Raw genomic sequence first — 27368 nt, forward strand, 5'->3', positions numbered from 1 at the left:
ACTGAAGGAGTGAGATCACTGGGCTTCAGGATAGGGCCTTTAAGAATACAGGAACATTACATTACCCTTTGGTTTCAGATGATGTGGTTCCAGGGCTTAGCTCCAGGAAAGCCCAGGCTGTCTCAGCATCTTCTGCTAAGCTTGTAGGATACTCAGCATCTCACCTTGGGATCAGAGCAGTCCTACCTCATCCTGGCAATGCATCGCAGGCTGGCGACATGACTAATGTCTGTCAACATTGACAACAGCAGTTTGGTTTTAATTATTTTTTATGATACCTCCCAGCACAATGACACATATTTATAGGCAATACTGTCCTTTATTAAGGTAACCAAATGCTCTTTTTTTGTGTTAAGACCCCATCTGCAGCAAATTATAACTTTGCCAAACCTAGAATATTCAGGCTGAAGTTTTTCCATACTAGTCATCTGACAGCATAGAAAATTCAATGAATTAGTTGTTTCTCTGAGCATCTAAGCAAAGACTCTCATATACTTTGGTGATGAGGAATGGAATGGTTTGGACCAATGTGCTGGTTTGACTTGTTTAACAGCTTCTCTTCTACATCAGGTAATGGACACTCACACACAAGAGAAATCTGCCCACAGCATAACTCCAGCTGGCAAGGAATATTTCTTCCATTCCTGTGCTGTTTTCACTCAAATAAGCTGCTGCTAAGCTATGCCTAAAACCTATGAAAATAGCCAGAGGCACTTCATTGACAGTTATAGAAATTCTATAGGATTATTGAACCATCCTTGAGAATTTTAAAGAGAAACACATCTACCAGGAGAGACATATAGAGCAGCTCAAAGTACAAAATAGTATGTATTCAACTCTAGTGCTGAAATCTCCCCCCAGCCCATGAGGGACACTTACTTGTAAGGGGCACAGAGAATCCAATTGCTTTCAATATTTGGTGAAAAGGAAACAATCTCTTCATTTATTAATTTTTAGAAAAAATTATGACATTTGTACAAGGCAATATTGGTTTTGCAGCTATAGATCTTGCACACACCGAGTCCTGTGTTTAACTTTCTGTATTGTAAATAGGTCCCATTGACTTTCATGAGCCTGCTTGTAAGTAAAGATAACTTAGAGGATCAAAGCCCTATAAACTGTGTCATTAAATTTTAAGAAGTCAGAAGCTGCACGTTCTCTTCCCAGGCTGTACCAGCATCTCCCATGAGTGCTAATGAGACCAGTTCGCATGTCACAGTTCTCTGGACATCAGAAGACGCAGCTTTTAGTCTTGATTGCACAGATGAAAATAAGCAATAACTCATGGAAATCAGTGTAGGTATACATGATAGTCAAACTATAGCTGATAAAGTTCACGTTCATTTTGGGTACCTGTCTGAAGTTCAGGTCTCTACTTAATACACATGATGCATCGGGTCTGTACAGTAGGTTAGTAGAGCTCATTAGAATTGATTCTCCATGTATTTGTCAATAATTCCAGGAGCAAAAAAAGGACTACGCTGAAACTAACAGACTGATTCATCTCAGGAATATGTGGGAAAGACGACTCAGATTTTAGGCAAAGTGACTGAATCCTCTGTAACCTGTAGGAGAGTTTTCCTGAAAATCAGACAGGGTTTTACTGATAACAAGGTTAAGTAGGAAGTGAGAAAAGAGAAGTGAGGAGGACTTTGTCTCTCAAGAACCTTTTCAAGACAGGGCAAAGATATGGGAGAGGAAGAGGGTGAAAGCATCATCCCAATCTTATTTTTACTCATTGCTTTTTTTACAGTGAACTTCAACACAAAAACAAACAAACAAAGAAGTTACTGAAGAACCCCCAGGACAAAGACTGTTTCAGCTGTTCCAGCAGATGTTCTTTTGCTATACCTAAAGTGCAGAACAGAGGAGAATTTCCACTGACTCCAGGACTGGATGAGACACTTTCCCCTGCAAACACCCCTGACCCTAGTTTCCATAGCAGAGAGACCCAGGCTGTGGGGAACCCTGATACACCCCAGCCGGCATTGCCAATGTGGGAGACTGGGGGGCCAGAATTGCAGGGCATGCTCAGGAACACCTCTGCCCTGCAGCCTCCATGTGACGGTTCAGAGTACACGAAAAACATCCTGTGTGGGACTTCTTGCTTCACTCCCAGACTTTTTTTGCAAGATATCCTCCAAGAGAACCAGCTACCGTGAGTCACCTCTGCAGTGTTTGGCTATCATCCCCTTGCAAAGGCAGGGCTTTCCCTGAAGTCTGTGAGCATTTCTGTAAGAGGGAGTTTTAGCTGAATAAAGAAGCCAGAATTTGAAGGAATATTAATGGGAAAGCAGTCGCTAGAGCGAACTCCTGCCACCATGCAGCAAATGCTGCTTTTCAGTACAAGACCAAGAGTAGCATCTAGTGCAGGTTCCAGTTAGCACCAAAACCACAGGGGATACCTTTTGCTGGGGCAAACATCACTGAAAAACTAGATGGTAAAACAAGCATATCCTGGGCAGGGGAGACCAATAAATCATTCATGAAAAGAATAGGAAGCCTCATAGCCGGGGCAAAGAGAATGCTAATTTGCTTTGCAACCTGATCAAATGGAATGACTGGCCTTGAGGGATGCAGCCATTTTGGGGGTTGATTGCTAGAGTTAATACAGAGCATTAACTTTGCAGCTTTGCTCCAGGCAGAACTTGTCCCAAGTGATCTAAAACTTTCAATGCACTTATTCTATCAAAAGATTTGTGTGTGTGTGACTGCCTAATTAATGAGCTTCTTTTCAATATTAATATGCAGAAAAGTTTACTGCCTTAAAGGTGTGTCAATATATACATTTTTCTGGTTAAAGAAGCTTGCCTTTGGCTATTCTAAAATATAAAAGCTATTAATTAAAGTATACAGTGCTTTAGAAAAAAAAGGATCGAATTGCTGAAGTCTTTGGGGAGAATTGCTACAGAATTTATGCCAAATGTCTCAATAAATTGATATGCTAAAATGAGTAACCTGAAGTATTTTAGTAAAGATTTTTCACAAGACTTCACCTACTCCCTCCCACCCATCAAAGAATACTGTCAAGTGATTTCAGTCTAAGTGGAATCAAGAAAAACCAAATGCACAAACTCCTCCCAAACCTGCTGAGTTGCTCCTTACCCTGCGTCAGGACCCACAGGAAACCGGGAAGCATGGAGCCCTTACGGTGTGGGGCACCACACCGACACCAGCCAACGCTGCTGGTTGTGCGCGCATTGGGCCTCCTCTCCAAGCAGGCTTGCTCACCAAGAACAAGGGTCTGCAGTGTGGGCAGACCTCATCTGAAGCTCAGTCTTCATTGCAGAGTGCAGCCTGTCCTCAGAGGCACTCTCCACCCTGCACCTTTCATCTGGGAGAAACCAACAGGGATGCAGAAGAAAAAGTAACATTATTGCTTTCATTTTTACATATGGGAAACTGAGGAAGGCAGATCTCCAAAGTACTTTCCTTATTATTTTTCTTGCCTAAAGAGCTTCAAAAACAATTTTCTCCCAGAGATTTTTGTCAGAGGTTATACAGGAAGCCTCTGGAAAAGCCAAAGGCCAAGCACTGTAATACAAAGCCAGTATTTTAACTGTATGACTATTCTTTCCCCCCAGTGGGCACCTATATAAAATGTTTGCCAAATTATCCTTCCCCTTCTTAAATTTCCCATTGCATATCATATTATCCCTTCCTACCTGGCAAATCCTGCCATAAAACTCCACCAGCAACTGCTTCACTTGCTGAGCATAGCCTTACAGGAGAGTAAAACGCTTCAGAGAGTCCTCCCAGCCTGTCTGGACCCCAAATTACTACCTGCAGATACTGCAAAAAATGTTCCAGGAAAGTGGAAGGAAAGAAAGTGTCTTAACTTAATCAGCCTGATGAGCTGGTGGGGGTAAACAGCTGATGTTCATGGAGCAAGGCTGGAGTAAAGGGCAAGCAGCTGTGGCAGCTGTAAGGTTATAAACAGCCCATGTGTCTCTTTTCAAAGTGGGATGCTTAGGAAAACCAGGAGGGTTTCTTGAGCAAAGATCTTCTGGTCAGCAAAGCCTTATTTTGAAAAGATAGTGCCAGAACTTCTTTCTCAGTAGAAATTATTTTATATTTCATGTGAGGGGCTTTAATAAGCAAGAGTTAGCTGGTTGCTCTGAGGTGATAGCAGTAGTAGCAGGGTACCAAGAGTCTTCAGGCTCTTTTTCTTTCTTGCTTGCAGGGGCTGAGAGAAGGATGGGAGAGAAAGTCAGAAAAAGGAAGAATTTTGAAATATGCCTGTTCTTTCTTCCTCAGTTCCCTGTAGTTGCAAGGCAGATCTCCATAATATAGGAGATAAGCAGCTGCTCAATGTAGGATCAGTAGAGTTAAAAAAAAAAAAAATCATACGCTTTATAGATGTTATTTGATCTCTAATAAATACACTGAATATGGGATTTTTGCATGATGCTTTGATCTCAGTGAAGTATATTCTAGCTGGGTTGCTGCCACCCCTTTAATGAGTGGTGTGGAGGCCCTACATAAACAGCGGCTAGTAAAAGTGGGGAGGAAGACTGCAAACTCTGACATCCCTGTTCCAAAGTAGGTCAAGTTCCTCCAAAGGCAATGGCTTCATGTTCCTCCTGTAGTAGCAGACACCTGTGCAGGATGAAGAGTTAGTGCCTTGGCTGCTCACTGCTGAGGACAGGTCTAGCTCTTACACTGGATGATAACGTGAGGCAGTTCAATGGCTTCATTTGTGCATACTGCAGAGCAACTCCATATGCCTTAACCAATGATCACAGCTCAGGAGTGAGGGTTCTGGCAGACCAGACTGAGAGCTGCAGAGGACTGAGAAGTTGCTATAGCAGATGCCTTATGTCTAGTACAAACCTATCCTGGACTCGCCTGCAAAATCCTAAACTGCCTGCAGAAAAGTTAAATGAAGATTTTCTTTCTAGGATCAATGCATACCAGAGAAACGTACGGAGAAAAGACTTGAACCTTGCAAGGTTTCAGAGGCTGTGCTCTAGCTGTGCTGTATTCAGCTGCAATTGCATTCAGGTGCCTTCTAGTCCCTGTCTGATAGCGTGACTGTTCATGCACGTACCCCCTACCTCAAGAGGAGCAGACACTGGGCTCTCCGACGAGCTCTGACTAGGTGCCAGGTGTTTGGAGAGCTTTATCTGCACAGCTCAGAAAAGCCCCTCCACACATGGACTTTTTAGGACCAGGAACACCTCTAGGTGCCAGGACTAGTGGAGTCCTAATTCACAGCTGACATCTAAGGTGCTGCAGTCATATTACTAACAAACCAGCTAAAACAGGAAAGGAGGCCTCTACCTGCTGCCAGCTCCTGTAATAACGTGTCCTAAGTGTGCTTTCTTCTTGCTCTTTCAAGTCATGCACGCACAAGTTACTTTACAAAGTGGTCTCTTGTCTGAGCCTCACAAACTTGTTTTACTTATAACATGTCTTAGATTCTAGCAAGGACTGCCAGAGGGGAAGCAGTGTTACACTGGATTGCACCACAGAAACCACCCAACTTAAGTGGATTACTCTTTTTGCCATGGGCTGACTTGCTGATGCAGGTTTGCTTTGTTATCAAACGTCTGTTACGACACAGGAAAAAATACTACGCTGAGCAAGGCCTGTTCTGTGATCTGGATTATCCACTCTCTGCTTCCCTGTGGGAGCTTTAAGGAAAGAGTCTTCTGTGTTGACCAAAAAAACCCTTCTCCTGAAAAGCCTAACTATGGGAGAAGAGACTGGCAGTATCTGTCTTTAAAGAGAGCTTCTCTGTGGCCTGAAGCAGCTTGAAAGATGCTTTTAGTCCTTCAGTTGATAAAGCCTTAGATGTGATAAATCTGAATGCTGGCCTGCAGGTTGTTAGGATCCCTCCAATTCCTTTCTTAACTTGTCAGCTGACTAAGGGACAGTATTTTGCTTCTGCTTGATTTCACTTTAGAATTTGAATTTTTAGAATAGAATCAGTGCATCTGAAACTTTCACGGTCTGTCTGCAAGAGATGAGCTGGGATTCGAGGAAGCTCCTTTAATCCTGTCTTCTGGGTGTGGGTTTTCCCCAAATCTCATTTCCTGTTTCAGGTTTGAATGGCCTCTGACTCCAATTAGCCTAACACAATAAAAACAGAGGGCTGAGTTTCAGGGGATGTGTTTCAGTGGCAGACGTATCATAGCTCCGTGCTGGGCAAAGGATTCCTATCTCCCCTGCCTCCACACCTCCCTGTCCCTCCAGAAATTAGGATTTTAGCTCCCAAAACATGAGTTTTGTGAAAAGCAGTTTAAGGGCTCTTCTCTCCTGCTCTCAGGGTTCACTATTTTCAGGTTCTTGCCAGATGCACACAGACTGGAAGCCTTCTTCTCTTAATTAATGCTGAAACTCTGGTATATACATATGACTCCAAGGTCTAGGGTTTTAAGAAAAATACCAAGTATCATGAGACTCCTCATAAAATCATGACAGTTAGCTAGCTGAACGCACAAAGAGCGGTCTTGTACTTTTTTTCTCTAAAGTTACTTCTATTTTAGAGTAAGGAATCCTAGAAAGAAAAAGAGCAAAGTGCCCACAAAAGATCCTTGTGTCATGCAGAAAACTTCCTGGAATAAAACTACCAGCTCTGTTCCCCTGAAAAGAGGTAGCCTTTGAAGATGCAGTCTATCAGACAATACACCAGTTTCTAAAGGTATTGGAAACACTTGTTGGAGAAGCCAGAAGCTGCCAGTTGAAAACTGAGGTTTTAAAATGTGAAGGATCAAAATACATCAACTTTAAACTATTTTCTATACTACTTCAGACAAATAAAGGAACCTTTAAAAAGAGGGTAAAATCAAACAAGGAATCCAGGCTGTGACTAGTTGTCCTCCAGTAATTTTGAAACCCGGATAAATTTAGAAAAAGAGGCCCTGAAACTTCTCCCGAACAGAACTGGTGTTTGTAACTTGAAATGGTGATGAGAGTTTCACTTTTCATTACAAGCAGATTATTCAGGTTTTTTCAGCACTGGTGTGTCAAGGAATTTAAACCACTATTAAAGACAAGTGTAATTTTGTAAGCTGTGAAATGACTGTGGTAGCAAGGTCTGCACGTGCTAGCAAGGAGCAAGAACTCTCCCTGTGCAGGGACCTGCAACTCTTCATCTCCATCCATAGAATATAGCAGGTATTTACGGATGAAAAGCAGGGATTTTGTCCTATTTGTTCTCGTTTCCAGGGCTACCCTCCTCTGTTAACTGGGGAGGCTTGGAGAGCTGTTAAATTGGCTTTGGTTTTTTTTTCATTGACAATAACAACTTTTTCAACATCATAGACCTCTGCAGCTAATTTAATCCCGGTCATCCTGCTGCTCTGATTGCTGGGACTGATCTAGAGATGAGGTACCATGGGGCCAACCCTTTTCACGAGGTGCTTCTTTAAGGAAAAGAGCTGTTAGCCCAAATTACTTGGCAGCTCTAAGAAATTCTAGCAGGTAATTTTTGTAGTGCTGTCAGTCACTCTCAGCCCCCGTGGCTGCACTAGTTGCTCTGAATAACTACAGGAGCTCTGATCATGAATTACTGTGATTTGTCAGCTGTAATATAAGCCCAGCTATGGTTTTGATGCTTTTGCCAGCAACATGTGAAAGAAAATATTTGAGTGAAGCTGTCTAAGCCAGGTTGGGTAAAGAAAAAGCGGGCGGAGGGGGGGGTAAAAAGCCAACCTGACCTGCCCAGATTTATTTCATGCAGTGGTGAAACCAGCACACTGCCTGGATTTAAGACCAGTGGATATATTTAATCTGCTTGAATAACTCCTGATGGGTGTTAGACTTCTTTCCCTTGGAAATTATAATCCAGTCCTGCATACCATCTAAATAATGCAATAACCTACTATAATATCTCTTTTCTTGGAACAATTATACATAACATGGGGGGAAAAAAAGCATGTTCTGAAAACAAAAACAACCTTCTAACAAGAATTGCTACAGTTTGGACAGTGAGAATTTTTTTCACTGCTGGGCAACAGAGCAATACCACACGGAGCAGGAGGCCGGGAATTCATGCTGGTTCACAAGTTTCAGACCCAGCCCTCTCTGCTGAACAGCACAGAAACTGAATGTCAAAAAGCTATCAATAACCCTTCCTAGATTACTGATGAAAAAACTGAACAACATTTTCTGGGTCCAAGTGAGAGTTCTTGAAGTTTGTTGAGCTTATCTAGTGAAAAGTGTCAGGTAGCTTCAAAGGGAGTGGTAGTGATGTTCATTACTACTATATGTATAACTTTATATATAGCTATACACATGTACAGTTAAATATATCATTCCATAGAGAGTTATATATATATAGTTATAGATATAGTTACATATATTTTTTCAATAACCTAGGAGTTAGGAAAATTCCTGTTGGAAGTCCTCATCTTGCAGTAAGACCTTGGAGAAGGACGACCACATTTACCTCCATGCCTCACAAGAGCCTATTGCAGGATCGGGTCCAGTTTTTTAATGGACTCTTTTATAAACCTGTGTCCTCTAGTAAGAATTTGAAAGGACAGTACTTCAGTGTGCATTCAGTTGAGCTTTTCTTCCTCCTGCATCTGCATATGCTGCATGACAAGCAAGCATGCTGAAGGTTAATTGTTACTCTAGGATATTATGTTCCTTCTCTTTCTTGTTAATTTTGGGGGCAGGGTGGGGAAAGGAAATCCCTGATACTTGAACCTCGCTGGAAATGTCTAGATGGTTGCTTAAAACAAATATTTGTCTTAAAAGAAAAAAATAAATCAACAATCCAAAGGTATTTCTTCTTTAAAGAAAACTTACATAAAAAAGGAAAAAATTTTACCTGATGCTTTTGGTGTTCCTGTAGCCTAGAGAACAGGTCTGAGTCAGGAACATCTCTTACTTTTTGTTTGTTTTTTTTTAATATTAGCAGAAGCTTTATTCCTTTACCACCCATCAGAGTTTCTCTGTGGCTTAAACCCCTGCTTAACAAGATCAGAATTAGCCCAAATAACTCCACAGGTGCAAGGGAAATGAACAAACAAAAGAGGTGTTGCATCTTCCACCTCTTGTTTTGATTCTCCTGAGTAAAGGAGAAGCTCACACTCTTCATGCTGCCTGCAAACTTCTTGGGAGGGAAGGGAAGAGTAGGAAATATGGGAGGGGAAGAGGAGAAGGCAGGGGAGAGGGGCTGGCTGGAGCTCCCGGCTGGCCCCTGGCCCCAAGCCGACTGCCTGGCTGCCTCGTCCACCGGCACCAAGGGACCCAGAAATTTGGGGTTTTATTCGAAGATCCCCGAAAGTATTTCCTGCAGGGGCTGTGAAGGAGAGGATCCATTTCCAGCCTAGCTTAAATGTATCAGCGAAGCAAGTGCAGCCGAATTCCCCATGCCAGCCGTGGAAGCGAGCGGTGCTCCTGGAAGAGGGAGAGCCATTAGGTTCACATTAAGTGACTGATGAACTGCCTGCAAGTGCCTGGCGGGTTCATTTCGAGCTCCATCCTTTTAATTCTAGCTTCTCTTTCGTCCATGTGAACCACGGGGGAGTGAATACGTGAAGGTTTCTACCCAATTACACCTCTCTTCAATGGTGTAGGAAACTGGGGAGCTGCTCGATACCTAGCTGAGTTAGAGGGAATATTTAGCATCTAGGAAGATTTATGTCCATGACCTTCTGGATGTAAGGTGGCAGAGCAGCCCATGCTGTGCTACATCTAATATGCATATTCATGGCTCGTTTATTCATGAAAGAAATGACTGGATTAGCGATGGTTTGAAGGACACTGATCGTGGAGTTGAAATACACTCAAGTTGCTCACAAATTAGAACTCCATCGTTTTTCATAATAAATTGGTAACCATTGTAAATCCTTGCGTATTGGTGGTGTTATTGGAAATACTATGTTGTATTTTATTGGATTGGAAACATTTCACAGCTATCAACCTGTCAATTATTTTAGCACAACACAAGGTTTCTCATGATGATAGATAGTGATTCTAAATAATTTTTATAAAGTATTTCTACTTACCGTGGTGTCAGGAAGCCTGCCTGCCTGTGAAATATTGTGATTTTTGAAGCACTCACCTGATAACGCTCCTTAATTGTGTAGCATTAATCTATGTGTCAATCAAATACTTGCAGGCTAATATATGGAATTTTTTTTCCCGAGGTTTTCATAGAGGGGGGGGGAAATTAAGATCACAGAAAACTGTTGGCACCATATGAAGGAAGAAGCAATGCCAGACTTGTAACCAATCATGAAAATGCATGTTATGAAGAATAAAGAAAAGAAGAACCCTTTTCACTAATGAACTCTACTTTTATTCAGAATGATGTCTTCCAGCAACATGTTTTTTCTTTCTCTCTTTCTCCCCACTTCTAACACATGGAGTGAAAAGAAAAAAGTCCAGTTTTACATGTCCTGAGCAGATTCAAACATCTGTGAATAAATAAGTTGCTAGACATTAGATACCTGCTATTTAAGTTTCAAAGTCCTTTTCAGAGATTAGTAAAAGGTATTATTTCACTTCACAGAAATGAAAATTAATTCACTTGGAGGCTGCTTTAACCAAAATCACGCAGTGAGTTAGAAGCAGAGATGGCTCTGGCATCCTGTGGGGTACACGAATTGGGACACCGACAACCTGAAATATCTGGGAGGCCAAGTACACCAAAAGTTACTACCTCCGACCTAAAAGGTTTGACCACTTTTGTGTTCAGCCAGAAGGGCTGCGAAGGAAGGGGAGATCTCCAGGGATCACAACACAGACCACGTCATCTGCTTCGGTGACACTGCTCCTTCATCCCTGGTGAGGAAGAGCCACACCGGAGGGCACTGCCTGTGACTGCCCCAGTGCTGGGGTTATTAGCCTTACTGCACCCTGGCCTTTCTCTGAGCCTATGCCAGCATGTAATCCTTCATCAACAGAGAATAAATCCTGTCTCAAGTGCGTGCTCAACCATGGCTCCCTCCCGCTGCTGCTACTGCTCTTGGCTTTATCGCTAGCATCAAGTGGTTTGGGGCCATGGTCCCATTTACCTGCTTTCTGAGCTTGGGATGGAATAAGAAAGGCCAAAAAAATTGCAAAGGTGCATGCAGTACAGTCCTCCAAACCCAAGCTGTTTCAAGCATGATGTGCTGGATCTGCAAGAGTACCTGTGTTAGGAGGGTTCACAGTTTCCATCACAGTGGGACCCAGGAGGCCAACTCTGCCACCGATCCCGAGTGGTCTGCGTCTGACAGCACTGACCAATCTGAATACCTGTGGCAGGACTGGACTCTAGGTGGTCTGGTACTTATCCCTATTTATAAACCACGTAGCCTTTTTCCAGCCATTAAACTGTTTTTATATGTGCAAGCCTGTTTCAGCAATTAGAGCAAAAAATCTTTATAGCTCTTTTGGTTTGAATTGGGCTGGTTTCAAACCCAGGTACTAAAATGGATAAAATTATCTTGAAAAGCAAAGGAATTAGACTGTACTCTGAGCTCCTTTGCATCATGTTATGAAAGACACAAAGATAATATTTGTATAAATTAAAGCTATTGGAGACGTATGGTATTTCAGTTTCTGCTTCATTAAGTTGTCCTCCAGCCCTGAACATCCCGAGATCTATTCTGCAGCACTTTTCTATTTTAAATTTAATCTACCCTGCTGCAGAATGAAAGCTTAAAAGGATATTGCCTCTTTAAATTAAATGTGGAAAAAAATAACAATGGTGGAATTCTTGCTGAAGTGAATGCAATCTATTATATAAGTTCTAGAATTCATAATATTTTCATATATCCGTTAGCCTCCCTGCTAGTTCAGCAGTATATTTCTTCACTGTTTCACTATCACCACAATTACATTTTTTTTCATTGATTGTAAGACCAGAAGAAACCACTGTGACCATCTAATCTGATTTCACGTGTATAATAGACCATAGGACATGTCTGGATTTATTCCTAATTTGATTAAAACAACTCTTGGAAAAATACCCAATCTTTTCCCTACAATTTCCAAGCAATGGAGTATACCTCTGCAACCCCTCATGAGTTGTTTCAACCACCAATTATTTTAGCTTTATCATTACAAAAAAGTGCCCTCTGTTTTGAGTCCAGCATTTTGTCTTCCTCTGATTTGTAGATACTGGATCCTTCCTCCATGGGATTTTTTCCTTTGTGTGGATTTGATAGCAACCAAATCACGGCTGAAGCTTCTAATTGGCGGTGAAAATACCAGGACACTGATGTTTTCACTGTAATCCTCATGACTTTTCTATGAGCCCTATCACCAGCTAAACAACCATGCCATCCATGCTAGCTAGTAAGAAATAAAGCAATGGTTTAAATCATGCTCTTGTGGGGATTATCCACCCCATTCAGTCCTATATTGGCATCTGCCTCCCTGTCACATACATAATTTTCTCTCAAGAGCGGGCATCCAAAGCTTTCCTTTCAAACAGAGGCCCCAGTTCTGGCTGCCTGCTTAGGGGGCAAGAGACAGGGACTGGGCTTGCTACCGCACCCAAAGGTGCAAACACCCGTTCCCAGAGGTGCCTGGCACCGTTACCTTCCTGCTCTGTTCTACCAAAGTTGTTCTGCTTTGTACAGAATAACCTGGGCCAGAAGGAAAGAAGGAGATTGCAAACATGCATGTATAGGCACACGGGTAAGACATTACATATACACTCAGTACATAAATCCTGCTGCAACATCAGGCAGATCTGATGGAAATGCTCTGAGAATACCTTAGCAAATTAGGCCTTAAGCCAGGAGAGGCAGAATAACATCTTACTTTTATGTATGTGAATTAGACCTTAGCTTGAGACAAGCAGCAAGCTGTTTCTGGCTGTCCCAGGAGCAGAACTTTAGGGGCCTGGAGAACTTTACTGCTAATACTGCAGGTGCCTCCAGCCTGTAAGCTTGAGGAACAGTCTGGTGGGGATTTTGAGGATCTAAACAGAAGACTTAATGTTCCTAGTTCCCATAACAGGTGTTCAACTTCTTGTGTGTTTCTGGGTCATCAGGTCCTTGAAGGACAGGGGGTGGGGCGTATTGCAAAACATCTTGAAGTTATTGTCCTGCTGGTAGAATAGAGTTGCTTAGGAGATTGGTAGGTTCCTAGAAATAGAATTAGCAGAATGTGAGTGGAACAGACAGACACCCAGAGAGGTGGTGGGATCTCCACCCGTGGAGATTTTCAAGACCTGCTGAGGCAAAGCCATGGCTGACCTGATCTAGTGTTGGCAACAGTCCTGCTTTGAGTGGGAGGTTGGATGAGAGACCTCCAGAGCTCCTCTCCAGCCAACATTTCTATCATGTGGGAGCATGGAGGGATGTAGCCAGGGAGGGTTTTCTGTAGTCATCTTGGAGTCATCAGCAGGTTCCCTAATGGGAAGCAGCTCCTCCCGCACTCCGGCTACGAAAGCGGACTCTCGTGGGCGTTCTCAGTGAGAGTGCCCTGGGAAAAGGCAAGTGCAGTCTGGGGAGGGGGAATTAAATTGTGTCACTGAGAACAGCAATTAAAGAAGCCAACTGAGATTTCAAGGAAAAAGCATGAATCTATAGGGTTCATTAGTTAATTAAAACAGAAGCATCATCTTCAGGCCTTTTTCATTCACAGAAAGCTTCTGTTTCCTGCTAAAGGCATATTGAACTGGCGACAGTAGCTCAAGACAACTGTGGTTGCTTTTGGAATGAAGTAGTTAGTTCAGAAGAGGAACAAACACACCCCTTCCCTGGAGTCCCAAGTTCTTGGCTGGAGGAGCTTCCAGCCCTGCTGTACTGCATGTTCAGGGTGGAGCAAAGTGATTCAAGCAAAGGCAGATACTGATTATAGCTTAATTGCTGCTGCAGTGTATCTCTTCCCTGTGTTCAGCTATCTCCTGGCACAAGGCACCTAACCCCTCTTGGAGCCTGGGGTGGACCTCTAGCCCCAACAAAGTCCAGTGGTCAAATTCCCACAGACTCTGTTCTCCCAGGAATGCAGCCGTGTTTTATGCACGACAGGGGCTCCACTCCATTTCTTCTGCATCCCCTTTGGATCACAGTTGCGGGTTCACTCCCCACATCCATTTGCCGATCAGCTCAGGCCCATCTGTGAATGGGGCTGTTCTCTCACAGCTAACATTTGTAAAAAGGAGTACGTGATGGGGGACTGTAGTAGCCTTTGGGTACATTGCTGCTAGAGCCATGGGTAACAAAGCAAAAGGCTAGAAAAAGCTTTACATTCCAAGGTTTAGGACTTTTTAATTGGGGGAGAAGGGGGTTTCCCCCACTTCATGAAAAAGATGTTTTCCTCACCATAACCAAGAAAGGAGACTGCAGCACTTGGCAAACAAACTTCCATTAAGTGCATTTGCTGGAAATGTTTATACTTTGCTCTTGACAACTATCTTGAATATACTGAGCATTGCACTGTGCTCTAGCTTGCATAATTCTGACATGGGAGCAAAGTCCTTATGGGGGAGGTGATAGTGTCTCTCCTTGGGAGTTTTTTTTCTTTTTAATATCTGTCACTTGTTGTAATCAGAGGCAATAACTTGTTTTGGAAAACATTTTCCTGCTCTCCAGGGATTTTCTCTCTCCTCCGGTTGATTTTTAGCAGTAGGATAACATTTTTGCAGGGAGAGAAGAGGAGGGGGGAACTCCGTAAGAGCAGAGAAATCACCGCTACCTTCAATGCAGGCTGGCAGATGTTTAAGAAGGGGTTCTCTGCCTTCCTCCAAAACTCCCCTTCTACAGCATGTTGCCTGGAAACCCTCTACTTCTTCCCCTTTCACATTTAATTACTGCAAATTGCTGAAAACTTTATCTAAACTCCTATCAGACAGACAAATCACTGTTTGATTAGGGCAGGTAAATGGACCTAAGTAATTCCAATAGTTGATCTCTGCTTGCTTTGGGTTTTTGGAGGGTTTTTTTCCCTTGCTGTTGGGATTCAACCCAACATTTCCCAAGCTGAGTAACAGGAATCTGGGCTAATTCAGGAAGGCTCTTGCTCTCTGATTTTGTATATGACTAGAAGATAAGAAAGAAGGTAGACAGAGATTAGCATAAGAGACTGCTTAAATGAATACGAAAGGGTACTCTCACATCTAGGCAAATGGATGGCAGCTAAACAGATGGTGGTTGTTCACTAGCCCCTGTGAAATGGTGCTAGTGGAGGGGTTATCCTTGCAGATGGGTGTCCCCATTACAGCTTGACTTCCCTTCTGGAAGCCTCCATAGAAAGGCGGTGCAGTGCAACCCATATGGGGAAGGATTTACTCTTTGCCCCCAGCCTCTGTCTTTGCAGGCTGGAGGTGGGGATGACGCATGGCGTGTGGAGAGAGCCGGAGGGCAGTTACCCGTCATCTTGGTGCCATGCTAATTCGGTGGTTAAATAAGAGGGTGTCGCACGGCAGTGGTGTCGGTGCTGGCATGGCTCCCTGACACCGAGGTTGCACCCACACAGGTGTGGCTTCACGGCACTCCGGTTCCCAGAGCAGAAGCTGCAGCCCTGTGCCCATTTCCTAGGCGGAGCAGGAGACGCGCGGGTGCCTCCCAGTGCAAAGATCCACCCCACCGAGATGGGAACACCTATGACAGGAAGAGCAAAACGAGAGGTGTACCCGAAAACCTCACTTCCCACCTCCTCACACAAGGGAGTCAAATGAGAAGAGGAAAGCAGACAGGGGGCTGAGCCCCGCAGTTTGATTCTGGTTCTCTTTTATGAAAGAGTTTTCATCAAAGGCCATGAGACGCAAGGTCTGGGCATCATTTGCAGGCTGCCTCTCAAGGAAGGAGCTGGGGGTCTCCAGGACCATCTCAGGTTGGAGAACAGGCTGCTTCATGAAGCTGTTGGGAATAAGTCACTCTGTCATGACTGTAGTCTCCAATACACAGTGCCAAGACAAAGCAGAAAGACTAAATCACCAAGACGACTTCTAGCAAGAATAGTCCCCCCCAGGTCAAGAATGCAGGCAAACCTGACCCGAGGGCTAGCTGCCCTCGGGGCTTGCTTTTATTATTATTTTTTTCCCTCTGACAAACAGCTGGCTGCTGATTCTGCCACTAGCCAGTTTTCATTGCCTCTGCAAAAAGCAAGGAGTTACAGAGGCTCCAAAGAGTTAACCCACGCTGGAGACAAGGCACTGAGCCCGCACACAGGAGTCAGGCTTTTCTCCCCTGCTTGTGAGAAACCCTGCTCCCATCTAGTTTTGCACACTTGCAGCTATCACAGTTAACAGGTTGTTTGTCTTTCAGTGGATCGGAGGGAGTCTGTGTAAACCTCCATGCAACTGACTTTAATTACCTGCCAAACCTGCAGCAGGGCATAAGCCCACATATTGTATGTGACATTACCAGTAGAGCAAGTACTGGAATGCAGGGGCTAGAATAATTTGACAGCTAACATAAAGCACCATGATTTATATTTTGGTTATATTGAGATTTTTTCCCCCCCTCTTTGAGCACTCATATAAATATTTACTTGGATTCTAGGACCTTGCTTAACCCTCACAGTGCCACGTTTTATCTTCTTCCTTTTTTCTTTTTTTCCTGGTATTTTTGTTTTTCAGCAGCTACTCCAGAAATGCCTTTCATTTTAAAACACAGAAGATTTAAACCAAAAATAACTTCACCTTTAAACTGTGTCATCTGTAAACAATGTGATCCAGTAATCTTGAGATATTTATTGTAGTGTTCAATTGAAAACAGCTTATGAAGAAGGGCTTCTTTTAAAAGATACAAGATTTATTTAATAGAAACATTGGGTTTAGATTCTGGAGCAGAGACCAGGTGATACCTGTGTTATGTTTTAAATTTTATCCAAGCTATTTCATTAATTATTGATCGGAGTAACATGACTATAAAGTCTGTTTATTTCAAATTTTAACTTACCTGCTGTTTAATGTTACCAGGAAAGGGTCCTTTTCTTTTGTGTCACCTCATGGTTTAAGTCTGCACGCAGTAGCACAGAAATCACTACATGAGAGATATCTGGTAATACTGCAAATCAGAAAGGCATAGACATTTTATTATTATTATTGTTATTAACCATGACTCCTGTCTGTCTGTCAGACTTATGTATAAGTCACTTTATTACATAGACCCAGAGGCTTATAGGTGCTTGCTTAATACCCTGCTCGTTTGGGTGCCTGACTTGAGGTAAGTGAGGACCTGGAAATACCCTGCCAAAACCATTTTCTATTAACGTTCTTGCTCCCCATTTTATCAATCTGTGGAGCAGGCTAACCTGTCACTCTGCAAAACCAGTGCTGGACCTAATGAATTTGTGCTCTTCCAATCCTTGCAATCAGCACATGCTCTTGCAGACCAGTGTAGCGTTGCCACTGCAATACCCAGAATAAAATGCTTGATCCATGGGTCAAGGCTGACATAAAAATAAGTATGGCCTGTGTCAAAAGGAGTTTAGCAGTCCCCTGTTTTCTGGTGTCCTGAACGCAGTCTGTGTTTATCAGCCTCGGCAACCGCACGGGATGGCTCAGTGCTAGAGCTGATAGTAGCACGGCAATAGCACTAACACGACATGTGGAGCTGGATGTCGTCGGACAATAAGTAAGATGGGAGACAGACGGAGAATAAATGTAAAAGCTTTCCTTCAGGATCACATGAGCAGAGATTTCAGACTCAAAACCCTTTTGCCTATAATTGTTGGCCACCTTAAATAGGGGGGAAATGCAGATCCAGAGAGCTGTAAGGGCCAGTGCTAGCTCAGGGATCTGTTTATAATTATATGTTCCCTTTCTCGTGTTTGTAAAGGCTTTAGGTAGTAACTGCACCATAGCATAAGAGCAAGGAAGAAGCAGTCAGCAGAAGTCCAAGGTGCAGGTTTATTGCCCTCCATAATTTCTTTTCTGAATAGGCCCCCTGAACCAGCAGGAAAGTTTCTGCCCCATTCAACAGTAAATAAGACAGGATCCATAAAAACACAGGATTACAGGGGCTTGTGCTGCCTTCCCCCCCCCATCACCATCCCCTGGCGATCCGTGATCTTGCCCTGTGCTTCCCGCTGCGGCGACGGGAAGGGAGGCAGCACGGCCCAGAGGGACTTGTCTGACTGAGCCCTGCCATCAGCCTGCGGCTCACCTTGGCCAGGTCACCGCACCCCACAGTGCCTCGGTTTCCCCAACTGTAAAAGGTCAGTGGCCTCCTTTAATAAATTGCCTGAAGTTCTACTGCAGAAAGAGTAAGTATTGTTTATTTTTATGAATGCAGATTTCAGGTGCTTGGCACTGAGTTCTTGCCACGCTTATTTCAGGAAAAAAAATCGTACTGAACACAATGCCCTTGTTGCTGAGTGTTTAATACCCTTTATAAAGCCAGGAGCACCTTTCTGGAAACAAATGAAGTCTCATTAGTGGGAAGTTGAGGCTAGAGCAGCATCAAATCTCTACATTTTATCGGTGGGAGGTTGCAGGCTTCGATAGTCAAATACGGGCACAAATAACGCACATTTATTTGCAATACATATGCATTATCGCAATATGGAATGAAAACATCACGAGTTTAGAAATAATCCCATCTCTATATTTGTGTGGACATGTCCTAGTATCTCCTAGTATTGCCGTGAAAGCAAGAGTCTGCAGAGAGGGTACAGGGAACAAAATGGTGTATTAGATCTGCACAGTGACATTGTCAGTGGAGGAGTTTTCTCTGGTGTAAACCTTCGCCCACTGCCTCCAAAAACGAGGAAGAAGGGAGGGGAAATAAGTTTGAGATGTTTCTTTAAAGAAGGCACTAAACTTGGTAAAAGGACACAGCTTTCCTACCTTGCTCTCTGCCCCTCATGCCTCAGGATATCATAAATTTTTGATACCAATAAAACAGAATTTTTGATGAGCTGCTATTTTGCATTAAAGCAACTTTACATGCAAAGATTGCATAATAGGAAGTAAAATTGAATTTTGCCTCAGAACAAGTTCTTATTATTAATTTAAGTGTTTTTTATATATTTTAGCAGCAGCTTATCATTCTATATATTTAATTTCTTTCAAGTGAGAACACTTAGCATTGGTTTCCTTATCTAAACAAATCTTTTAAGAGAACACATGTATAAAGTGGAAATGCAGTGTTTTGAATCTGTGCCTTAAGACAAACAGTGAAACTTTAAAAGGGGAAATAAAACATGGCAGAGGACAGCTATCTCTAAAACCTAATAGCAGCCTCTGTGGGACAGGAAAACATGTCGTTTTCGTTATGTGGATTTTTTTTTTTCCTCTTTACTGCAGTGTTTATTCTAACCATATTGTGACAAACCTGTAAATACAATAAGCGCCCTTTGGAGCAATTCTGTTTAAGGCAAAGAATTTGCAGTACCTAAGATCTCAAGTACACCACAACCCATTTTCTAACACTTCCACACACCATGATGCACAGGACCAGCTCACTAATATAAATTGTCTCTTCCCTGTCCTGGATGCAATAGCAAGAAAACGTTTTGCAGCACCTCATGCTGTGTTCAGAATTCACTACTGAAAGTCACCATTTAAAAATAAAGGCAGCACTTGAAAGCTTCCCCCCCTGCCCTTGTTCTCCTTCTTGCATAAAACAAAAGTCCAGTGTGGGATCCTATCAGACTGCTGCATGCTACATTACCGAACACGCTACGCAGGATTATGCAATAAGCTATTTAGAGTGCGTGTGTATGTGTGTGCGCACGTAACTTCAGGTTTACTGTAACCTTAACGGAGTGAAACAGTGATTTAAAATAAAAAAAAAAAAAAAAAAAAGAAAAAAAAAAAAAGAAACTGTAACTGAAACTTGTCCAGATAAGGACCAAAATAACTCTTTGCCCCTCGATGGTGGGGAAGTACCCCTTCAATCCTGTGAGGAGGGGATCGAAACTTAGAACTTCAAAAAGAAAGAAGGGACACCCCCGGGAGCCGAAGCAGCGGCAGGGAAGGATGCTGGCAGGCGGGAGGCGCGGAGCTGGACTGCGCCGGGCGCCTGGCAGGGCCGCTCCGCAGCTCCGCGCCCGGCGGACTCCGGCGGGCTCCCCTGCCCCAGCCCCGGGGCACGGCCCCGCGGAGCCTGCGCACCGGGCTGCGCGGCCGCGGAGCCAGAAGGGGCTCTCCCGAGCGCTGGAGATGTTTCATCTGTCCTCCCCGAAACCCGACACCCGCAGCCCCGAAGAGCTTCCCTGACCTTGGTCTGTCAATCACCCACACCGACCAGGCTGCTAGAGCCGGGCGGGCGCTGCGCCAGCCCGAAAGGGGAAAAAGGAAAAAAAAAAAAATAAAACCAAAAAAACCTAAACCCTAAACCAGCTGGGAACAGTTATCTCGCAAGCCTCGGCTCATCCTCGTAACACATCTCACCTGCCCACCCCAGTACGGAGCAACTCATCCGCCGGCCGGCAGCAGCGCTCAGCATCTCTGGAAAGTCTTAGGATGGTGTTTCTAGCTTTAGTTCGAAAAGTCTTTTTAGTCTTAGATTTCTCTGGTTTAGAATTAAAGACAATCAGTTTTATACACTCTCCTGGAGGGGAGGAGGGAAGGGAATGCTGAAAAGAGTCTATTAAACGGTTGGCAGAGACAGTCTGTAAGTTTTCTGTCCGTAAACGGGGGAGGGGGTGTTGCCAATGGTGTTTCCTGTCTGAGCGTCTCGTTTAATTGTGGGAGCAGCCGTAGCCGGCCGTCACCTCTGCCCCGGGGGGGGGGGGGGGGCAGGTCTCGCTCCAGCTGTTAGCAATAGCTCTTGCAAAACTACGAGATCAAACAAAATAATATGATTTTCGCTGAAGGGACTCGTCCTCCTGCGCTACGCGAGATCACGTAGACGAACCGTCGTCCGGCAGTCAAATTTAGCGGTGCAAACCCCGGGCTCTTCCTCGCCACCCCCCCACGCCCGGGGTGTACAGGGCAGCCAGCCCGCCCCCGCCGTGCTGCTCTCGGGGGGCTCCGACCGGCGCATTTCTAGCTGCAAAGCCCCCCCCCCCCCCCCCGTGCTTCTGCTCCCAGCACAGCCCGGAGCCCCTGACCCCCTGCTCTGGCCGGGGGTGCACGGTCCCGGTCCCGGTCCCGTCTCGTTGGCACCCCGACCCCATCCTCCCCGAGGCTGCAGGGAGCGGATCGGGGTGGGGACCGCTCCCTGGCTACGCCGGTGCTTTTTGGGAGGCTGTTTGCAGCATCTTCGCTCCGGAGAGCCTCAAGGGCGATTGACTGATCGCCTGGGCGGTTTCCGGAGCGGGAGGTGGTCAGCGCTCGGCCCCTCCGAGCCGTGTCGTTCGTGGGCACTGCGAGGCAGCAGTTGCGGACTCCCGGCCTCCACCGAGCCCCGGGGGGGGGGGAACAGGCTGCCCGGGGGCTGCTGCACCTCCCGGGCGCGCAGCGGGCCCCCAGCCGGGCTACGCGTGGGGAGAAGGGGCTGAAAGGACGGGCAGAGGACGCGCACGCAAGAAGAGGGGCTTGGGGAGGGAAGATGCTTTCTCCCCCGCAGTCGACACGCAACTTCTCCGCAGCGCTCCGGATGGAAAGCAAGTAGCCCCGGGAGAGCGGCCTCGAGCTGACCCACACAGCCCCCCGCTGCCGGGGAGCACCCCGCGGGCAGGCCGGTCCGGGGAGGAAAAAAAAAAAAGGGGGGGGGGGGGGGTCTCCTTTTCCCCTTCGCTTCGAGCAACCGCTCTCCCCATCGTGCCCCCGACTCCTGCGTCAACAGCCTTTATGAATCAGTGATGAACGGCGAGGGATCAAAGTCGATACGCGGGGATGGCAATACGCGAGCGAAGCCGGGAGGGGGTCACCCTTCGCTGATGGGGCTCCCCCCCCGGGGCCCGGGAAGCGGGGGGGGCAGCGGCAGCGGGGTTTGGGGGGGGGGGTGCAGGCAGGCCTTGCCCGCCCCGACCCCCGCCGGGCCGCCTGTCCCCGGTGCCGCCGCCGGGGCAGAGCCCTGCTCGGCCGCAGGCCGGGCCGAGCACATGTGCGGGTGGGTGTTCGCCCCCCTCGGTATGTCGGAGTCCCCCCCCCGGAGCCGGTCAGGGGAAAGCAGGCCGACCCCCGGCCGGGAGGGCAGCCCCGCAGCCCCGCTCCGCTGCGTCCCGCCGGGCCGGGCTCAGCCGGCCTCGTCCCTCCCAGCGCCGGCGGGTCCCAGTCCCACCGGCCCGAGCCATGGCCCGTGGGGGTGCTCGGTTGCGTTTATCTTTTCTTCTACGTGGGCTAAATTAAACCTCAGGAATGGGACCGGGCGCTGCAAAGGCACCGGCCGCCGCAGCCGCCCTCGCCGGGCAGCGGGTCTGCCCCGCCGCTGACACAGTTCTGCGGTGGGAATCTGGAGGGCTTTTCTAAGGCCTGTTTTTCCTATTTTTTTGTTGTTGTTGTTGTTCAATTAGCCCTAGTGATTTATTCAATGCATGCATGAGGGGACATTAATATGCGGTGGCAGTTCCCACAAACAATATTCCTCTCAGGCTTTCTGCAGCCATAGCATTTACTGGCAAGGGGGGAGGCTATACAGGGAAAGCCAGGCTCTCTCATCCTTTTCCTCTGCAAACTCCTGTCCCCCCCTTCTCAGGGCAGCAGGGTACGAGCTTGTTCTCCGGGCCTGACTCATGCAGCCGGGGGGCTGGGACGGGCCACAGCCCCTTCCCAGCTCCCCAGCCCAGCTGGCTCTGACAAGGCAGGGATGCGGCTGAGATTTAAGAGGGGATTTGGGGTTTAAGTCACTGTATTTGCTCCCCCCGCCCCCGTCCTTAACAGGTTTGCTGGCCAAACGAGCATTATGCCGTCCCTGCAAAGACAGCTCGCTGCTGTTGGGACGAGAAGCAAGGCAGAGAGAGGCTATTATTTTTGTTTGTGTGGTGCCTTGGATTTTGAGAGAGATTTAAAGTTCAGCACGGTTTTCACACTTTGAGAGCAGCAGCGCGCAGACACGCTGCGACCCGGCTCTGGGGCTGTCTCTCTCTTTCCCGCACCCGGGTGAGGAGCAGGGGCGATTTCTAACCTCCTCCGGCTGCAATTTAGGAAGATGCGCGATTACCTGCCTTTAAAGCAGCTGATGGATGGTGGGGCTGCGAGGTGCTGAGCCCTGGGGGATGGCGGAGGGGGGGGGGGGGGGGGGGGGAAGATCTGTCGCCTTCTCCACACGCATCTAAAAAATCTTCTAAACTGCCCGTTGGAAAAAAAAAAAAAAAAAAAAAAAAAGCCGGTATAAATAAAATGTGCAGATGGAGAGGAGGAAAGTGAATGGCCAGCCCGGATCCCAACGGAGCCGGGGAAAAAGGACAGACTTGTCCAAGTCCTCTCCTTTTCTAATGCAAAAAAAAAAAAAAAAAAAAAAAAAAAAGTGCCTGCACTTAGCGTTTCCCCTCTCACAGCCCGGGGGTGGCTCAGGCCGGAGGCTCCCGCTCCCCGCCGGGCTGCGGCCGGGCCCGGTGTGGGGCTCCCGCCGCTCCGCTGCTCCCGGCGGGCGGCCGCACGGCGGGGAGCGGAGGGGCTGGGATCGGGGTGGGGGGAGATGCTCACCCCCTGCCACGGGCGAGATCGGGGCAAAGTGGAAGAGGGTGCAAGGCTGAGCGCTCCTACCCTGCGTGCAGCAGCGTCCCGAGTGGGCAAAGCAGCTTCGCAACCCCCCGTGCAAACCCCAGCGCTGGGCGTCAGGAGAGGAGCTTGGCTGGACAGCAGTGGGAGGGTAGATAAGGGTCCAAAAGTTTTCCTGTCTTTTTTTTTTTTTTGGAACACGAGACGTCAGAGAAGCAGGTCCCTCCAAGAAATGCCATTTCAATGATTTTAATAAGCAAAATAGGAAACAATTTTAATAACCAAAAACAGAAACCAGTCTGAATAAAACTACAATAGACCAGGTTTTTTAATATTTTTCATATCATAAGCAGGATTTGAAATTGATCCCTTCAGAACTTTACATGAAATAAAAACAATTTTTTTCCGCTGCTGCAATGTTTTGATTTCAACACAGTTGAATCAGTAAAAACCAAAGATCGTTTTCTGATGCATGACTAATATCCACAATATTTAAAACTGCAAGCACCATGCTGTTCATTACAATCTTGTTATTACTGTTAATTTATAAACTAATACAAACTTAAAATGCATCCGGCCAGCAGTGCCAGCTATCCTAAAAGGAAACTAAAAAATAAGTTTTCATTTTGGTATTTTTGTCAGTGCAACGTAAATCCTTTTACTGACCTGCAGGAGGAAAAAAAAAAAAAGTAATAAAAACACCCATAAGACTCCAAACTACTACTACTATACAACTGCAAATAAATTTTGGCTAAAACTGTCACTCGCTGCATAGGGAAGCAGAGAAGCAGATTACAAATCATTGCAAAAGAATACACTTAAAAGTTGCAGTATGTTGTCTTAAAAAAAAGTTTTAGTTTTACATGCTTTTCCAGCCCACTCATCCACTGCTGCCACTGAGAAACCTAACTTCAGTGGCGACAAGGAGCCCTCGTAACAAGGAGGCTTTTTTTTTTCCTTTATTTACCGAAAATCAAGGGGCAGTTGTTTCTTAAAAGGAACTGGTATCTCGTCCGTCCTTCGCTTCCTGAGTGTACAATCAGAAGGGAAACTATATGGCCAAGCCTAACCACTCCAGGCTGGGAATTGTCCTGAAAGGAAAGAGCTTCGCTGCCACTTTAAGGCATGGAGTAGGCTCTAGTGACCGATGAGAGTTTTTCCCTGTTAAGTTTAGGTTTGTCAATGCCATTCAGGCGTTTTTGCTTCTGCCCCAACAAACAAAAACCAAAATGAAAACTAAAAAAAAAAAAAAAAAAAAAAAAAAAAAAAAAAAAATACAACTTAAAAGTGCACCAGATATACAAAGTTGTTTTTTTCTCTAATGCAAAATGCCCATAACTTTTTTTTTCCTTACTTATCTCTTTAATACCAAACAAACCGTATAACCAGCCTGCTGAAATGTTATTTTGTTTTTGTGTTTTTTTTCTCCTGTGCGGTTTGAAGTAGCAGATATTTACAAGCTAACAACCATAAAAGAAAATAAGAGAGCAAAACCAACGAACAAAACTGCACAAGCAGTAAAAAGTTTGATAACTTGTGATGCTTTTCTTATCGATGAAACAAAACAACAACAGAAATCTATGATCGATGATCAACATGCTATAGTTAAACAAGAAAATGGTACAAAATAGAAATTATTACCATACATGTCCAGCATGCAGGATTAATATTTTTAATGCAGATTTTCGTATTTTTCTATATAATCAAGCAGGCAATAAAACTGATGAGTTTTTTTCTTTCTTTCTTTCATTCTTTCTTTCTTTCCTTTCTTAGATTGAATGTCCCATCTGAGTCCTGTGACTTATTTCTCAAAGCAGGCAATATATGAAGAGTTTGCATATATTGTCCTTTTTAGTTATTCTCTTTTCCAAGCAGGTAAATTGTGCATGAGATGGTGCTGTATGTGTCCTCTCTTTTTCCAAGCAGGCAGTATGTTATAGATGGCTTGTTCATTGTCCTTTTTTATTATTATTCTCTTAAAGTCCATCTCGTTCTGCAAGCAAGCGATCTATAAAACGCTCCACTTGTCCTTTTCTCCTTTGCCTCTGCCTCTGTCCCTCTCTCTAACTCGCAAACGAAAGTTGAAAAGTTGCACTTTACCTCTCCCGTCCCCACCCCCAGCCTACTTTTCCCACAGCTACTCTAGAAGACTGGATGCTGCAAAAAAATCAAGTCTCTATTTTTCTCTCCTTCTTTCTCTCTAGTCAAGCAGACAGATGGATGGAGATGTCAGAGGAGGATGGGAGCGGGAGGGGAAGGTGACGGGGGTCAGGTTTGGGGGGTGGGGGGTTTTTGTTTGTTTTTTAATTATTTTTGTTAAGCACTCACATGAAGAACTCGGGGGAAGATGGGTTGTCACTGGTGGAGCCGGCCTCTCTGAAGCCATTGCTGGCAAGTTTCTCACACTTGAGCTTGTAGGCATCTCTCTCTCTGGCGAGCCGGGTCACTTCTTGCTTGAGCTGTTCCACCTGCTGAATGAGCTGGGTCTTTTCGTTCTCCAGGTGGTGTTTCTGCTGGACACGTTTATACCTGCAGGACTGGGCATAGCCCCTGTTCTTCAAGGTCCTCCTCTTCTGCTTGAGGCGGATCACCTCGTCTTTGGTGAAGCCTCGGAGGTGCCTGTTGAGCTCCCTCACGGACATGGAGACCAGCTGGTCATCCGAGAACCGGTCCTCCACGCTGCTGGAGGGGGGATGCTGCTGGTGCGAGTTCTGGAGCTGCTGGGAGGAGCTGGAGGAGGTGGAGGGAGTGGGAGAGGCCTGGTGGTGATGATGGTGGTGGTGGTGAGGGTGCCCGCTGCCGGCCAGGTCTTCGTGAGTGACTGCGGGGTACTGGTGGTGGTGTTGGTGATGGTGGTGATGGTGGTGGTGGTGGGCCCGGAAGCTCTCAAAGCCTTGCAGCTGCTGGGACACCTGGTGGGACCCAATGAGGGCTTCGACGGCGTCCTCCGGGGTGAGGTTCAGCGCCTCGGGGTTCATCTGCTGGTAGCTGTTGGCCATCCAGTACAGGTCCTCCAAGTGGGTCTTCTGCTCGGTGGGGCTGAAGCTGGGCGAGGAGGGCACGGAGCTGCAGGGGGTGCTGATGGGGGTGGAGGAGACGGAGCCGGCGGGCTGCAGGCGGGTGCAGTGCCTGCCCGAGCGGTCGTTCCTGCCCAGGGGCTCCTTCTTCACGTCGAACTTCATCAGGTCGAAGTCGTTGACGTACTCCATGGCCAGGGGGCTAGTGGGCAGCTCGGCTCCGATGCTGAGCTCTCCGGCCATCGCTGTCTTGCAGGCACCTCTCCCGGCGGCGGGGGCTGGAGACCTCACTCCAGCGCGCAGCCTGGCAGAGGGCTGGCCGCGCTCCCTTATTCCCAATCAACTTTGGCTTTGCTTCCTCGCTTCCTCGCCTCTGCTCCCCCTGCACCGCCGCCTCCTTCTCCCGGCTTCTGGGGCTTCTTCAGTCCGAAGCAACAAAGCCAAGGACGAGCCGGCACCCGGGGCCGCCTGGATGTCTCCTGTCTTTTTAGATCGGCGTTCGCGACGCACCGCCGGCTGCAGCAGCTCCTGGCACTTAGGCACCCGGTCGCAAGGAGAAAGGAGCGGGAGCAGAAAGGGCAAAAGCAAAACAAAACAAAGATGCTGCCTTCGGGTCTGCGCAGGAAGAAGAAGAACGGTGCAAAACGTCTAGCCCGTGCCCCCGTCTGCGTTTTGTAAGTCCGGAGCCTTCTCCCCGCGGTAGCAGAGCACCGGAGCCTGCCGCAACTTTCCAGTCCGAGCAGGCGGCCGGGGGAGCGCACTGGCTATTTGGCGGCGGTGGCTGGGCTTTGCACGGGAGTTTTCGCCGGCGCTGGCAGCGCAGGGGAAGGGGAGGGAAGAGGGGGAGGAAGGAGGGGAAGGAGGAGGAAAAAAAAAAAAAAAAAAAAAAAAAAAAAGGAGGAGAGGGGGGACGAGAAAAACCCAGGTCTCCGCTGTAGCTGCCGCCTCCAGCG

General features: G+C 46.4%; 1 protein-coding gene across 3 annotated transcripts; it reads right to left on the reverse strand.

Moving 5' to 3' along the window:
* Positions 1-27368, reverse strand: MAFB (MAF bZIP transcription factor B). Of its 3 annotated transcripts, none has more exons than XM_049817037.1 (2): positions 25727-27368; positions 1-37 (listed from the first exon to the last, which is right to left on the reverse strand). In XM_049817037.1, exons 1-2 carry the CDS (start codon positions 26656-26658, stop codon positions 16-18), a joined length of 954 nt encoding a protein of 317 aa, XP_049672994.1. In that variant the 5' UTR covers positions 26659-27368; the 3' UTR covers positions 1-15. The 3 variants fall into 3 exon arrangements, with proteins under 3 accessions (XP_049672994.1, XP_049672993.1, XP_049672995.1); XM_049817036.1 differs by lacking the exon at positions 1-37 and adding an exon at positions 23632-24064; XM_049817038.1 differs by lacking the exon at positions 1-37 and having other exon boundaries at positions 23632-27368.

The sequence above is a fragment of the Accipiter gentilis genome, chromosome 14 (genome assembly GCF_929443795.1).
Source record: "Accipiter gentilis chromosome 14, bAccGen1.1, whole genome shotgun sequence".
Classification (NCBI taxonomy): Eukaryota; Metazoa; Chordata; class Aves; order Accipitriformes; family Accipitridae; genus Astur; species Astur gentilis.

Coding starts and splice junctions, on each gene's coding strand:
- MAFB (XM_049817036.1), bottom strand. CDS start 26,658: ATGGCCGGAGAGCTCAGCATCGGAGCCGAGCTGCCCACTAGCCCCCTG. Junction 24,065..25,726: donor TCTTCCCCCGAGTTCTTCAT/GTGAGTGCTTAA, acceptor TTCCTCCTGCAG/GTCAGTAAAAGGATTTACGT.